Source organism: Lacerta agilis, chromosome 11, assembly GCF_009819535.1.
Source record: "Lacerta agilis isolate rLacAgi1 chromosome 11, rLacAgi1.pri, whole genome shotgun sequence".
NCBI classification, from domain to species: Eukaryota; Metazoa; Chordata; class Lepidosauria; order Squamata; family Lacertidae; genus Lacerta; species Lacerta agilis.
The window spans coordinates 42,813,174-42,829,321 of record NC_046322.1 but is presented as its reverse complement, the minus strand read 5'-3'; the positions used below and the strand labels follow the sequence as shown (position 1 = coordinate 42,829,321).

Sequence of the window (16,148 nt, the reverse complement as noted above, 5' to 3'; positions counted from 1 at the left end):
GATGATCAAGGGTCTGGAAACCAAACTTTATGAGAAACAGTTGAGCGAGTTGGGTATATTTAGCCTGGAATAGAGGAGAGTGAGAGGAGATATGATAGCCATCTTCAAATATCTAAAGGGCTGTCATATGGAAGATGGAGCAAGCTTGTTTCCTCTTGCTCTGGAAGTTAGGACACGAACCCATAGTTACAAGAAAGGAGATTCCAACTGAACACCAGAAAGAACTTTCTGACAGTAAGAGCTGCTTGACAATGCAACAGACTTTTACAAGGGGTGGTGGACTCTCCTTCCTTGGATGTTTTTAAGCAGAGGTTGGGCGGCCATCTGTCATGGATGCTTTAGATGATGCTCGGGATCCCTTCCAACTCTTAAGAGTTCTATGATTCTGTGATCCATAACATGTTAACAAGAACCAAGTCCCACTCCCCCACCCCCACTAAGATATTTGCACCACTATAGGAGGCAGCATTAATTATCTAAAGGCCTGGGTACACAGAAAGGTCTTAGCCTGCTGCATGAAACATGGCAAAGGTGGGGCCAGGTGAGTCTCCTTGAGAATACCCGTTCACAGGCCCAGGGCTACCACTGAAAAGGCCCGTTCTCATTTGGTTACCCTCTTCTCACATCTTCCCTTGGGTGGGGCACACTAGGAAGGGCCTGTGTTGAAAACCACGTAAGATTCTATTCTTGAGATTATTGCTCCAGTGGCAATGGGAGCCAAAGCATCTACTGGGCAGACGTCATGTTCGTATTAGGCAGTGGCTCTGAAGAACAGTCCGCTTGCATAGCATATCCTTCCAGAGCCAGGAAGCACTGCCATTAGCCACCTGGTGTTTTGTAGGAGATTTGTAGAAAAGGGTGATAGCATAGATAGATTGGGGCTGCAGAAGAACAGATTTGGTCTCTGGGGAACCTTAAGACCTAGGAGCAGCCCTGGCTGCAGCCTGCCCAACACATGCTCTTGAAATAGTCATGGCGATGCCATTTTGATAGCTTTAGAGGTAAAATCGTTTTTTGTCTTATTTAACTAACCAAATTAATTTTTTTTTACAATCGGACATTTTTAATTGGATGTTGCCAGCCTTAACCCATCAAACAGAGGTAGTGGTTATGGCTCATAAAATGTTTAATATTCTTAAAGCATGGAAATTTAAATTTGATTAACACTGTTGACCATTCCTAGCGTGGCTCATACCAGCTGTTCAAACAGACAAATGTTTTATGATTGTGTTTGTGGAACAAATGACATTTTAATTATTGAATTCACTTCATTCTGTAGGGACTTTTGTCACGAGGAGTTTTTATGTATGAACCATACTTTGAATAAAGCAATGTTTTGATGACAGGAGTGGATTGGTACTCGTTTATTCAGACCCTCTTAGTTACTCTTGTTTCAAACTGAAGCAATCTAGTGGTGATTACAGATGTTCTGATAGAACGAAGTGGCATTGGTTTCCATGAACGAAAGGTGGCTTTCTTCACCTGTACTGCAGTTGCAGAAATGACTTTTAGGACGGTGGATCATGACTAGTTCTACCACACACTCTTTCCCATCATGCTTTAGCTGTACTTACTTGAATTATACATTGTTTGTATCACAGCCAGCGGCAATTAGCTGTAGTAGCACCTAAACACTTGCTTGGATGGGATGGTATTTTGCACGACACTGTTGCTTGTTGAAGGGGATTTGCTTGCTTATTTATTTAATATCCTGATATTCCTCTGAAAAGAGCCCCAAAATTCCCTGTTTGCTTCAGAGAGAGATTCTGACTCAAAAAGCAGCAGAACATTTAGCCTTAGAATTCCTATGCAATGTTTTTATTTATTTTTTCTAACCAGAATTGCTGATATTTTTAATAGGAGAAACTTTCAAAAGACATAAACTACCTCATTAGTAAGGAGAGCCAGGTGAAAAGCCAGATTACAGAACTTGGTCTTTTAATGAAAGAAGCAGAGGTAAGAATTATTTATTGGCATGTGTTAAGCTCTCTTGCGATGTGTGTTCATTTTTAACAATGCTCATTTTAATGTTAAGTTCTGCATGTTGGCTAGGTGTTGTGTTTTGTTCAAGGCAGTAAATAAATGATTTTTAATAAATAAGCTTTCCCTTAAAAAACCCCCATGTATATTAGCCATAGATATTTAAAATAGCAATTTATATTTAAAATACTTGCATACAAATTTCTTTAAAAGTGGAGTGGTTCCTACCGGTAGATAGGTGCTGTATAATTGTTAAGCTGTTGTGCTAGGAGTGATGAGACTCTGGTTCAGATCTCTACTCAGCCGCAAAGCTCACTTGATTACCTGCAGCTCAGTCGCTATCTTTCAGCCTAACTTAAGTTTACACTACAATGTATTTACACTAACCTGAGCTCCTTGGAAGATGAGTGGGGTGTAAATGCACCTAATATGAATCCATCAGCCATTCTCCCTCCTTCTTCCTCAGGTGGTTGTTTCAAAACTTACTTCCCTTTCCCAGTTCTGTTTTGTCACTGAGACCCAGTTACTCATCCAGTTATTTGGCAGAGTTGCCTATAAATGTGTTTCTAAAGAACATATTAAATTACGTAAGCTGAATAAGAATCTGGCATATTTGGTTAGTAGGTGGGTAGAGAATATTTCTCTTCATTCTAGGAATTGGGATGAAAAGATGCACCACAGTAGGCTGGTATTTATAATGCAGATTTTTTAAAAAATGTTGACTTTGATGAAGGGTATGCCACAATGTGGTATTGCATGCAAAGTGTTCAGAAAGCAATACAAAACTGTAACATGGGTTAGAGGAAACCAGCATGCATTTCTTAAAAGCAAGTAATGGGAAGTTACATCCTGAAGCAGATGAAACTGTGGGGAGTGGTTTATATTGGTGCTGGTAGGCATTTTGCAACCATTTTGGCTGAAGGCAAGTTTACAATTTGGAATACTGGAATGTGTGAATACTCCATTTTGGAGTTTCTAAGTTTTAGAAAGTGGTGCTCCATAAAGAAAGAAGTCTAAAGACTATGGGTAGGTAAACTAAGGTCCGGGGCCCAGATCTGGCCCAATCACCTTCTAAATCCGGCTCGCAGATGGTCCGGGAATCAGCGTGTTTTTACATGAGTAGAATGTGTGCTTTTATTTAAAATGCATCTCTGGGTTATTTGTGGGGCATAGGAATTCATTCATTTCCCCCCCCCCCCAAATATAATCCAGCCCATCACAAGGTCTGAGGGAAAGTGGACCAGCCTCCTGCTGAAAACGTTTGCTGACCCCTGCTAAAGACTAATGTGAGAACAATGTTCCAAGAGTGATAGTGACTTTTAAATAAATCTTAAGGCAAGAAAAAGGCAAGAAAATATGTAGAAACATTATTTATGGAGACTTTGAGATAAAATATGTACACATTCCATTGGATATCGATGTTGTTGCAAACAAGAGTATATGATGGAAAAGTTGCAATCTCACAAGGAAAATCGTTTCATATGTGTGTGTGCCCACATGAGATATTGGAGACAGTGGCGGATTTGTATGTGAGAGAGAGTCTGTACCCAGTTTGGGAACCTGATGCACCTTTGCAAGCAAATTCCCTCCCCCTCCCTGACACCACCAATTTTGGCAGCAGTGACAAAATGATAATAATAGTGTAGACACAGTGGTTGGGGGTAGCTGGAACCCAGAACTTGATGAAGATCCTTCATAGTCACCACCAGATCAACCATTTGATGAGCATAGAGTGGGCAATAACCTGTTCTCAGCCGGTCTGCATTGATAAGCTGAAGATGGTGGATTGAGCTCTGTCTGTGCACATATCTGCCTGTATGTGTCCTTTGTGCATGCATGTGAGAGTGCAAGACTGGGCAGCACACATCCACTTTTGACCACCCCCCACTATTGCCATGAGATGCCCAGAGGGTTGTCCAAGGGTGAATGTGACCATCTAGCCCCAAAAGGTTAGCTACCCCTGTGCTTAAGCATTCCTTCCATGCATTTTTTTTCCTAATGTGAATCCACTATTTACCACCTGGTATTTGCCCTGTTAGGTAAAAAGTATAAGTTTAGCTTGGTCTTAATTATAATGTAATTTTCCATTTAGGTTGGAACCAATATTTTCAATGAGGTGCAGATACTTGCATATTTGAAAACCCTCCCAAAACCAACTGTTATTGAAATAGTTTTGAAATAAGTACAGTGGTATCTTGGTTCTCAAATGGCTTGGCTCCTGAACAAATGGGCTCCTGAATGCCGCAAACCCGATAGTAAATGTTCTGGTTTGCGAATGTTTTTTGGAAGCCGAATCTCCGACGCGGCTTCTGTGACTTCCGCTTGAGTGCAGGAAGCTCCTGCAGCCAATTGGAAGCCGCACCTTGGCTTTTGAATGGTTTCAGGAGCCAAATGGACTCCTGGAACAGATTAAGTTCGTGAACCAAGGTACCACAGTATCCAAGTTATTACTTTATCTTTATTGTAGCCAAAGGGACAATGAAAGTGATTTTAAAGGCTTGCATTATAAATACTGCTATTTTAAAGTGCCACACCTATCTCTTGATAAAACAAAATTGTAAATTTAGGAGTTTTATTTTAGTGTTCGTTAGAAATCTATAATTAGATGTATTTTCACACAACTACTTCAGGTGAGCCTCACTGTCACCTGAATATGAGAGCAGCTTTTCACACATTTTGCAACATCTGACTTGTCAAGAGCAGCTCTTATATTCAGGCCAGGGCAGCTGTGTTCATTAACCTAGCTTGGAAGTGGTTCTTTGTAACTTTGAAAATACAGTGGTGCCCCGCTAGACGAAAATAATTCGTTCTACGAGTTTTTTCGTAGAGCGAATTATTCGTCTAGCGAAGTGGCAATGGAGCGCAGAGGTTTTCGCGCTAAAAAAAAAAAATTGTCTTGCGAAGCAGCACCCATTGACTTTTTTGTCTTGCAGGGCAGCTTCCGCTAGACGAATGCCGTTTGTCTAGCGAGTTTTTCATCTAGCAAGGCATTCGTCTAGCGGGGCACCACTGTACAGTAAGTGCACTTTGCACCAAAAGCTTAGATTTTCAATGTCATTGTTTTGCTAAAAGCAAGAACAAGTCTTGTGGCAGACTACAAGTTTTATTACGACACTTCAGATCCTTGACATTTTAGCAGGTATGGACTCTTGTTTTTGCTGCAACAGACTGACCTTTGGAAATGGTTCTGGTGGTTATTGAAAAACATGTTCCTGTTTTTCAGCATAATGGTGAAAGAGCTAAGGAAGAAGCATCTCACAGCTTTGATAAGTTGTTCGATGTTTTGGAAGAGAGGCGAGCAACTGCACTCAGGGCTATTGAAGTATCCAAAAACCTAAGGCTGGAGAAATTGCATTCTCAGATAGAAGAGTATCAGGGACTTCTAGAAAATAATGGCCTTGTAGGGTATGCCCAAGAAGTTCTTAAAGAAACAGACCAGTCTTGTTTTGTTCAAACAGCGAAACAGCTTCATGACAGGTACGCCATTTATATCTAACATATTTAGATGATGTACTTCAAAACATGCTTTGTTCTTCACCGTAATTTGAGTATAGAGATCTGCATGTGGGGCAACTTCCCTCATGTGGAAGTAAAATTATTTTCTGCCCTCTTTCTGTATTTTGGATCTAAGTGATACGTTTTGAGATCACGGGTCTCGAATAGCTCCAATACACTTGTAATTACTTTGGAGAGGAGAACATCCTAGTAGATCGTGTCCCTACTTTCTTTCAAACTAGCTTATGTCAACTATGCATCATGAAGTTTCTGATTAATTATATAATCAATATATACTAAACTAATGGGGATTTCAATCCCACTGTTACATAGGAAAGTCAAAGAAGAAGAATACTTTGGCAAGTGACTCATTTTATTCATTCTGAGACATTAGCAAAAACTAAAGGATCATATATTTTAGTATGGGTCTCTCGAAGGTATTGTGCATTTGCAAGATCTTTTCTTTCTCTCACTTAAAAGAGCCTAAAGCAGTGGTACTCAAAAAGAGTGTGGTGCGCCAGCCACACTGATGTGGCAGTAGAAGATCGCAAGTGTGCTGGGCAGATTCAAGGACAATCAATATTATATTTTGTGAATGATTCATGTTCTTATGTAGCTGCATTGTTTTATGCTTTCTGGATGTCTTACAAGCATATTACAAAGTAGTTGTATTCTATGTTATAAATCAAGCACAGCTAGAAGTTGTTTCTATTTATTTTCCAATGCATTTCTTATCAATAAAAAAATGGGTGTGGCGCAAGCGAATTTTTATTCTGAAAGTGTGGCCCAGAGAGAAAAGTTTGAGAACCACTGGCTAACTTGTTAAGAAAGAATGCATATATATATCTAGCTAGTAAAACTTTTCCACATACAGAATTCAAAAAGCAACTGAATCTCTGAAGAGCTTCAGACCTGCAGCTCAAGCTTCTTTTGAAGATTTTGTTCTTGACATAGCAAAGCCACAGGAGGCTCTTGTGGACATATCTTTCCTTTCGAGTGGTAAGTTTGAAAGGAAGCTCCGCTTAATTCCCCCCCTCCCACACAGTCTTTCCAAACTCAATTTGTTCTCAGCTGAGTTTTCAAAGTTCTTCAAAAGTCAGTTGTATACCTGTAACAACTATGGGAATTTCTTAGCACTAGAAAATACCCTAATAGGCCATGTTACTATTGGACAGTTTGGGGAGACAGAACAGGTCCTTTGTATTGAAGAAGTAATCACCGTGTGGCAGGGTCAAGTCAGTATTTGAAACAGCTGTGTGTGTGCTGTCATGCACATGCCGGAGTTGCTTTTTCTTGTAACCTAGTTGATCTCAAAGCATATTTAGATTGGGAATGAGTCCAGGAAAGGTGTTAGCAGGAGCAGCCAATGATTTCCCTGGAGTTTAATGTACCAGGGGATTGGTAGACGGTATGAGCAGCACTTCTGTTGAGTGAGTGACAACCAAGGATGAATAAGGTCCAGCATGAATTCTGTAGAATTCCCTCCCACCCCAACAACTATCAACTTGGAGAAATCTTGTTTGCAAATCTAAAAAAAAATTCTTGTATGTTTAATTCAGGTGTTGATATACCAGAAATCAACGAGGAACAAAGCAAAATGTATAACAAAGCTTTGATCTGTTGGGAACATCCACAGAAAGCAGGTTCAGCTGATACTTACATCCTTGAATATCGTAAACTGAACAGAGAAGATGCTAACCCAGCATGGCAAGAGACTGAAGTCTTCGGCAAGAGTGAGATCATCTCTGACCTTGACACTAACAGCAGCTATGCCTTCAGAGTCAGAGGATATAAAGGATCTATCTGTAGTCCTTGGAGCAGGGAAGTTATCTTGCACACACCACCAGCTCCAGGTACAATCCATGTATTTTTGCAACTCCCAAACTGGTGGCTGTGGAAGGTTGAGGTCTTGTGCATGCATATATGAACACTCATACAGAAGTATATCCATCAGCAAGTCATAATAAAATTCTATTAAATTTATATTTTAAGTTCCCCCACTCTGCCTGCTTTAACCATGAGCCCCAATATTTAGCCCAAATGGGCAGCTCTAGCAACATTTCTGAAATGTGCACGGGTTTGCTCTTTGGCAAGCTTTTAAGATGAACTCCGTAAATGGGGGCAGCTACGAGTAGTGTTTACATAACCTATTTAAACTTAATGCAGAGATTTGTATTGTTAGGATGACACACTTGGTTGATCTTAGGAGGAGTCAGTCTTAGCTGCTGTTTTATAAACCACTTAACATTTACAAACACTAAAAATACAGTACCTCTTTGCAGAGATACAACCTGATAAACAATACCAAAGGGGCAAGGGACATGAAAACAAGCAAATGCAGATACTTAATTGTTTAATAAAGCTACATAAATGTGACCAGGTGCAGTGGCTATTGAAGGAGACAGTTTTAGGAAAGGAAGAACCAAAATACAAGTATTCATAGTGGAACAAACGAAATACAAAGCAGAAGTTACGGTAACCATTTAGAGCTCTATTAATAAAAGAGAGGACTCTTTTGATCACAAAAGCATTAGTACAATGTGCCCCTGATGACTCAGCTTTGTTAAAAGGTGGACAGTTTCATTCTCCTACACCAAGACTTTGAATAGTTTCCAAGGTCAGCGCAGTCACCTTGTCTCAGGGTAATGACTGATGAACACCAGGGCCTCATTAGAAAGAATAGGCTGCAGTTTTCTTACCATGCGTAGCTGCAGTGGGAATGATGCCCTTGGCTGCTAGTAACATCTGAGCTTCCAGGTGCAACGGCTAGTCCTGAAGCACTCGAGGCTTCTGGATGTGAGGGGCTGGGGGCAGGTGGGTGGTGAGGTTGGCACTGGCAGAACCATTCCAGTACTATCACCAGTGTCCCCTGACATGGCCACTGTCCCTTCAGGTAAGTGACATCAATACTGCTGTGCGGAGGGTGGCTTCGCAGCACTGCCTTACCATGCTGGTAAGTCTTGTGGTCTGCTAGTCAATCATGTTACGATTCAGTTTTTGGGTTGGGAGTAAACAATAACAAATGCAGCTGTCACTACACAACGGGAAACACTGGAAACATATTCAGATAATATGTTTATGTCTAAAATAATACATTCTATTTGGTCAGTGTGTGTACCAATTGTGCATTCCTTCACTGTATGTAATAGAACAAAATCTAAACCTTGAGTGTTGAAAATTTGTCTCAGTTGGTCTCCATATACATGAATTTGAATGGTGCCTACAGATGTTCCTCTGTAGGTACTTCCTGGAAGGAGATATGTAGTGCCAAGTGTAAAGAAATATGACCATCAGATTGAATGATTTGAATCTGGAAGAAAGAAAACATCCTTTGATGCCAGCCGAATAATTTTTTAGGGAGATACAAAACGAAACTAATTATACTTAATTTAAAGAGCATAGAATACACAAGGGATGAAGAAATAAATGACTGAAAAGTTCACTCTGCCAAAAGTTGATCCATAATGGGAGGACCTGGGTTATGGAATCAAGGGAATAATAATAATAATAATAATATTTATACCCCACCCATCTGGCTGGGCCTCCCCAGCCACTCTGGGCAGCTTCCAACACAATATTAAAATACATAATTCATCAGATATTAAAAGCTTCCCTAAACAGGGCTGCCTTAAGATGTCTTCTAAAAGTCTGGTAGTTGTTGTTCTCTTTGACATCTGGTGGGAGGGCATTCCACAGGGCGGGTGCAACTACCAACTACCGAGAAGGCCCTCTGTCTGGTTTCCTGTAGCTTGGCTTCTCGTAATGAGGGGACCGCCAGAAGGCCCTCGGTGCTGGACCTCAGTGTCCGGGTAGATCGATGGGGGTGGAGACGCTCCACTGGAATGGTTCTCTGAATTAGAGGAAGAGTTGCAGCGTTGCACTGCAGCATTGTAAACAGAGATTACTTATTAGTAGAAGGCTACATTAATTGTGAATATAAAATTAAAGTTAGTGCTGATGGTCTTCAGCACCTGAGAGCTCATACTGCCTTTCCCTTCTTGCTAAAGAACCAAGGAGGAGATTGTAAACCATAGCAAGCAAAACTATTTAAAATATTAGAACTTCGTAGAAATCACAGTTTCTTAAAATATCAGATATTTAAGGGAAGAAGGGACAATGTAGTGCCCCAGTTGTTTGCAATTTCAAAATTACGATATAGAGAAGCCAATACCATTTGGCCCACAAAAGGAAATGAGCATAATTATGGTGTCTTAAGGAGAAGGGCATCCTTAGCATCATGCTTATTAGAACAAACACAATCTTGGGAGGTGAAGTTAATTCCTTGCACTTTAATAGGAGTCACTGTGCCACTAATGTGTTCTAGTAATTATGTCTGAGATTCCTTGTCCAGTCTGCTGATAGAGTACAAAAAACACATGATTTTTTTTTGTTTTTAAAAACTAGTAATATTAGATGCTGATCTAGGGTGCATATTTTTCAGTTTTTAGTTTCCTTTTCGATGACAAGTGTGGCTACAATAGCGAACGTCTCATGCTGAATGCGAGGAGAAATGCTGTAGAAAGCAGGGCTGGATTTCCTTTGCTTCTGGGAGCTGAACGTATCCAAGCCGGTTGCTATACTACATTAGACTATGTTGTTGGAGACACCGGTATTGTGAAAGGGAAGCATTTCTGGGCTCTCCGCGTGGAGCCTTATTCATATTTGGTGAAAGTAGGAGTTGCATCTGATGCTAAGATCCACGAATGGTTCCAAAATTCTCGTGATCTAACAAGCCCAAGGTAAGTAATACTTTTCGTCTCTTTCATAGAAGCTAATGCAAAGGTAATATAAGATAAAAGACATCTTGGTTGAAGTAACAGCTGGATTGCTGCCTCAGTTGCCTTCGCACGGGGAAGGCGGGCTGCCTCTTTCTCCTGGTTTTAAATTCTCAAGTTTTAAATAAAACTTGGGATTCCCCAAAGCATGCTGATACATCCCACTTGCTTCTCGGCAGCCCTCTTTCTGGTTCCATTTCCAAGATTTCACTATTAGAGAGTGATCGTTTCTTTTTAGAGGTTTTGTTTCAAGTGATTTCCATTGGTAAAAGGGTTAGGTCCAGTCGCAGATGACTTGGGTTGCATGCTCATCTTGCTCTGTAGGCCGAGGGAGCTGGCATTTGTCCTCAGACAGCTTCTGGGTCATGTGGCCAGCATGACTAAGCCGCTTATGGAGAACCAGAGCGGCTCAAGGAAACGCCGTTTACCTTCCCGCCGGAGCGGTACCTATTTATCTACTTGCACTTTGACGTGCTTTCGAACTGCTAGGTGGGCAGGAGCTGGGACCAAACAGTGGGAGCTCACCCTGTCGCGGGGATTCGAACTGCCGCCCTTCCGATAGGCAAGCCCTAGGCTCTGTGGTTTAGACCACAGCGCCACCCGCGTCCCATGATTTCCATTGGAATGGGTCTCTAAAAAAGCAACATGCTCTTGATTGCTTACTCATGTACATGTCAACATGACATTTGTTCCTGCCTTTCCCCCCTTGTGAATATTGGTCACTGTAACATACATTTCCTACAGCTTGTGTAGGAAAGAGGAGCACAGATTTGATGCTGGTACTTGTGTATTAGAGTTGGTGCTCACACTCGTGTATCAAATATCTATTATCTGCATTTCCAAGAAGCACATGGGCATAAAAGGACAGATTGCTGATTTCGTTTTGACTTGCGTGCTTGTACAAGCCAAATTTCTACTCTGTGCAGCAGCAACAACAATAAAAAAAACATTCAGCTCAGAGGTGCGATTAGAGTGTGATTCAAAAGCAAACTGTTACAGATCATTGCTCAGCACTGCAGCAGCTCACACCAGCAGGCAAGAAGCCTCCTTTTTACGGTATTGTATACATTGCTTAAATTGAGCAGAAATAATATGTGCATGCATGCAGAAAGCAATGCATTCACTGCTACTCTTCTAACTCAGCTCAGACCCTTCACGTCAGTCTCCTTTGACCTCCTGTTTCTAGCAGGAGGGGTGGAAATGAGGAGGAAAGCATCTAAGCTGCCTTTTCAACTTCTATTAGCTTCTTTTCATGTTCAGCATCTGGGGAAACTAATCCTTCTTCACAGGATGATGATTCCAATGCGGCTGCTGTGATGGGTATTTTGCTAATGCTGGCTGCCCATATTTGTCCTGAATCAGTTGCTTTCTTCATAATCCTTGTTTTCCCTCTTCAATAGTACTGACAAGTGCCGTTTTAATTTTTTTCAAGATTACAGTTGCGTGACACTGTCGGGGAGAGAAAAATCTTACAACATGAAGAAAAGGGCCAGAAAGAGGAGGAGGGGGGAAGAATGGAAAAAAGGTGGACAATTTTTTAAAAAATTAATACAGTTTGAAATTGCACATTTCTCAGAAGTACCGTTCAGGTTGTTGCTAGTAGATACATACATTTGCCCAGCTACTTTACATCCTATGTAAAGCAAAGATGCAAAGACTTGTCTCCTCAGCATGTGTAGCTGGGGACTATTTTGGTTTCCCAACTGTTGCTTGATTCCCAAGGTTGATTCATGCCTTAGGTGCAACCTCTGTATACCTGCATTTTTGCTGACTTTAAATATCTTCCTTCATAGCCTTGGTTCTTCACTTTTTATTTATCATACACTAGAACACATCCCAGTAAACACAAACTGACAATGAACTACCCAAAGCAGGAATTTGAAGTCTTTGCTGATCTCCATTATGCTGCCATCTTTCCATCCCTCAGACAATTTTCCTTCAACCTCCTGCCCTGAACCCAAAAAAAGGGCAGGATATTATTATTTGCAGAGTGCTTTCTTCTTCTTTTTGAGAGTCTCAAAATGATTTCCTCCCCAAAATCCTGACTCGCTGAGGGTGGAGGTGTATGTTAGAAGAAGTTTCCAACTCTCTCTCTACTGTATACGATTTTGTAAGGCAAACATGGGTGCATGGGATTTTGCAAGAGAGAATTGGAAGGTGAAATGGCGTATTAATACTTCCTAGCTCTCAAATGCTGCTGCTAGTAATTCCTACCATTACCGCTACACTCAACTGCAGTGTTTTCTCCTGTTGCACACTTTAAAATTGAAGTAAAGCCTGTTTGGGAGAAGAACTGGAGGCCAAAGAGATTTCATGGGTGTGGGAGGTGTTGCATCAGCAAGTGTGAGCTTGGGAAAATTTGTCTGCAGGGATATAGATATATAGATGGAAGCTCTGTAACCAGTATATGGGTAATAACCTGCACAGAATAAGTCCATCATCATCATCATCATCATCATCTGCCTTAAGAAGCAAAGAGTTGTATCCAATGGTGACTTGGCATAGAAGTGCTTCTGCTTGGACCAACCAAGGCTCCTTCTTTGTGCTAATCCCCCTTACCAATTGCAGCTCTCTAGTCCAGGCTTCCTCAACCTCGGCCCTCCAGATGTTTTTGGCCTACAACTCCCATCCCTAGTAGCAGGACCAGTGGTCAGGGATGATGGGAATTAAAACATCTGGAGGGCCAAGTTTGAGGAAGCCTGCTCTAGTCCATACCATTCTAGAGTGTCCCATAACTAGTGCTTTTTTTAAGGGGGTATGCATACCCCTAAACATTTTGTGAATCTTAAGTTTGGCCTCATTGAGGGCAGTATTTCAATATGGGTAGGAAAATGAGAGTACACCTAAACATTTTTTTTAAAGAGAAGAAGCACTGCCCATAACCCTTGGGAAAAGCTTTTGGGAGTCATTGGATAGGGAAGGATCAGTGAAATTGGGTGCCCTCCATTCTTCTGTTGGAAGCACTTCTGCTAGCACAAAGCCGCCATTGGATCTAATCCAAACGCTAAAGTTTATTTTTAGCATTCCGTAGCTCTTTCGTAGTAGTAATAGGTGGAGTTGAGAGAGAGAAAAATGTGAAGAGGTTAAGTTACAACACATAGATGCTTATAATTTCCAATTTAGACCTGCTATTTCTGCTCTTGCCTGTTAAAGTACATGTTTTCTGGTAGCCAGTATCCAGTGGCTCACTTCTAAGAGTATAGCCTCTAGCATTAGGGTTTCCTGCTTGCTAGGAATAGGATCCTGCTTTACTTGCTGGGGATTCCTTTGTTATTTGCCCCACCTCAATTCATGGAGAGCAGTAGACTCTTGCTGTAAGGTTCTTGAATCCAGATAATTACTCTCATTTGTGCTCAATTATCTGGAAGCCATGTTAGGGCAAATCTTAATCCAAGAAAGTTTCTTTGCACAGAGGAAATAGTTCAGGGGACGATGGTGGCCAGGTACATGCTCTCTATAAAAAAGAAAGAAACAACAACTTGTATTTGTCATGAACTGTACCATGTGTTCACATTGCCAGAGCCTGTTTGGCTTCACTTCCTCAAACATGAGAATTGTGCTGGTTAACACTGCCACTGAAATACTATTTTCAGAAGGGGAATTATTTTAACTGTTTGAGACAGTTAGAATCCTCTTTGATAGGTTTCTTTTGTTGAACATTGCTGATAGAAGTTACCCTGTAGCATAGTAGCATAGTCCTCTTGATCTCAGAGGTACTACCAGAGTTGCTACTTTACACAATGCCTCAAACTTTGACCTTGTATACTATTTTCTCAACTGTTTACATTTGTACTTGGCCTTCCTCGGAGGAAATCAAAGCAGCATTTTAGTCCTACAACAGCTTTTGAAGCTGAGAGACAAGTGACTTGTCCAAATTTCCTGAGCTTGCTTCACAGTTGAGAGACGACTTACCTAGATTTTCATTCTTCAAACACATTTTGATTTCTTCCATCCTGTGGAAAGGCACATCAGACAAGAAGTGGTGGGGCAGGATGCCCTGAATAATGTGGTGTCACTTGAGATGGATGTAACGTATCTCCAAGGACACAAGCCAGGATCCTGCTCCAAGGACCTTGCTGTGGTTGCAAGCCATACTGGGTGGATCATGGGGGAGGGCCATTTTTCTATCGTGAAAAAATGTGGTTAACTCACATGATCGCATATGCACTCAGTTCTCATTTAAATCTGCACAAATCTTCCTAGTGCTGATGCTATGTAGATTCTCTGCACACCTTCTCCCTGCCCTCTGGCATACTTTGGGACTGCATAGCAGAGGATCTGGCTTCATGCACAATGTTTTAAGGGTCTGTGTTTTATTGTGTGGAATTTACTGTGCTGGACTGTGAGAAAGCCTTGAAGATTTTACGAGATATTCCAGTATGTCTAGTATACATCAATCAATGTTGTGTTCTTCTTCCAGATATGAACAAGACAGTGGTCATGACAGTGGGAGTGAAGACATCTTTGTTGAGTCCTTGCAGCCTTTCACACTGGTAACCTTAGGCATGAAGAAATTCTTTATTCCTAAGGTTTCTCCTGCTCCAGCTGCTTCCAAAGATTCTATGAACAGAATTCTTCCCATGCCATCATGCATTGGAATCTGCCTTGACTGTGACAAAGGCAGAGTTGGATTCTACGATGCAGACAGGATGAAATGTCTTTATGAGCGTCAGGTAGACTGCTCTGGTAAAATGTATCCAGCTTTTGCATTGATGGGGAGCGCAGGAATTCATCTGGAAGAAACAATTGCAGCAAAATATTTGAAATACGAAGACGAAGACATGTAATGCCCAAGGATCCATCTTTAGCATTATGTCTTAATTACATCATATCTCCTAAGTGCTTTTGCTGCAACCCTGCTTTTGAGTCTTTCTGTTTTCATTTCGTTTTTTAAGTGTCACAGAAATTTTTCCATCTCTACCAGATTTCTTTTGTCCAGAGAGAGCTTTCTGGAGTCACCCCTTGGCCTGCCTTTTGGCATGCCTTTGGAGCCTTCAGAAATCAAATGGATTAGCAGTCTCATTGCCTTTCATAAGCTGGAAGTCTGGTGGCTATCTGGTTTTAAATTCCATTTTAAAATGGAAATGGGCCCTATGTAACAGTGCATTTCTTATGGTTATGCATTATGTATGCTCCTTGTTTGAAAAGGAGTTTATTTCACTACATTGCGAGTGGTTAGATGTCCTGATTACTATATTTGCATGGGAGCAGAGTACATTGTGAATCCACACTGCAATAGAACACATAATAACTGGGAGATAGATATGAATCACAATGATTGTATCCAAGATGGATTTATTGTGACTCACGCAATTGACTTTTACAAACCTGTCTGTCTACCAGTGATTAATAGCAAGGTTCTTATGTGTGTTTTCAGTATTGTTGGTTATTTCCTATATACTGTATTTCAGTATATTTAAATATAAGTGCAATTTCTCTTGAAACATCAGACCTTGCTGTTGAAAACTGTATATAGAGAGATTTAAAAATGCAGGCCCAAATGGTAATACAGATTTTTTTAAAAAAAAGAAAAGAAAAAGAAAAAGTGAATGTTTTTTGTTTGCATAGTTTATACTGTAACTTCATAAAAAAGGTTTTTAGTGTGTTTAGAATAAAGTGTACTGAACATTAAGTTTGGAACACTTCTGCTTTAGGGTGCCCTTGTCAATTAGATGTGTTAGCTAGAAAGTAATCCATATAAAACTGACTGAATCTGCATATAGTCTGCTTAGCTTGTGGCAAATGCCACTCTTAAGCAGAGGTTGGTGAAGCACTGCACTTCTGATCATCGTTTTCTTTTGGTGGAATGAAATTTGTGTAATACGTTTTGCTAAATACTGTTTAAAAATACTGCCGCAGGTTTCCCAAGGTTTGGCAGCTGCTGATCATTCAGGATCA

The 16,148-nt window shown here is 40.9% G+C and overlaps 1 protein-coding gene across 3 annotated transcripts in view; it reads left to right on the top strand.

Moving 5' to 3' along the window:
• TRIM36 (tripartite motif containing 36) overlaps positions 1-15,104 on the top strand; it is a 70,110-nt gene extending 55,006 nt beyond the window's left edge. For 2 of the 3 annotated variants that reach the window (XM_033163705.1, XM_033163706.1), the window contains exons 5-11: positions 1,861-1,956; positions 5,204-5,457; positions 6,350-6,474; positions 7,035-7,328; positions 9,917-10,214; positions 11,683-11,775; positions 14,671-15,104. In XM_033163705.1, coding sequence (XP_033019596.1) covers positions 1,861-1,956; positions 5,204-5,457; positions 6,350-6,474; positions 7,035-7,328; positions 9,917-10,214; positions 11,683-11,775; positions 14,671-15,037 — 1,527 coding nt within the window. In that variant the 3' untranslated portion in view covers positions 15,038-15,104. The remainder of the gene's footprint in view (positions 1-1,860; positions 1,957-5,203; positions 5,458-6,349; positions 6,475-7,034; positions 7,329-9,916; positions 10,215-11,682; positions 11,776-14,670) is intronic. The other variant, XM_033163708.1, reaches the window with a different exon arrangement.
• Positions 15,105-16,148: the final 1,044 nt, after the last annotated feature.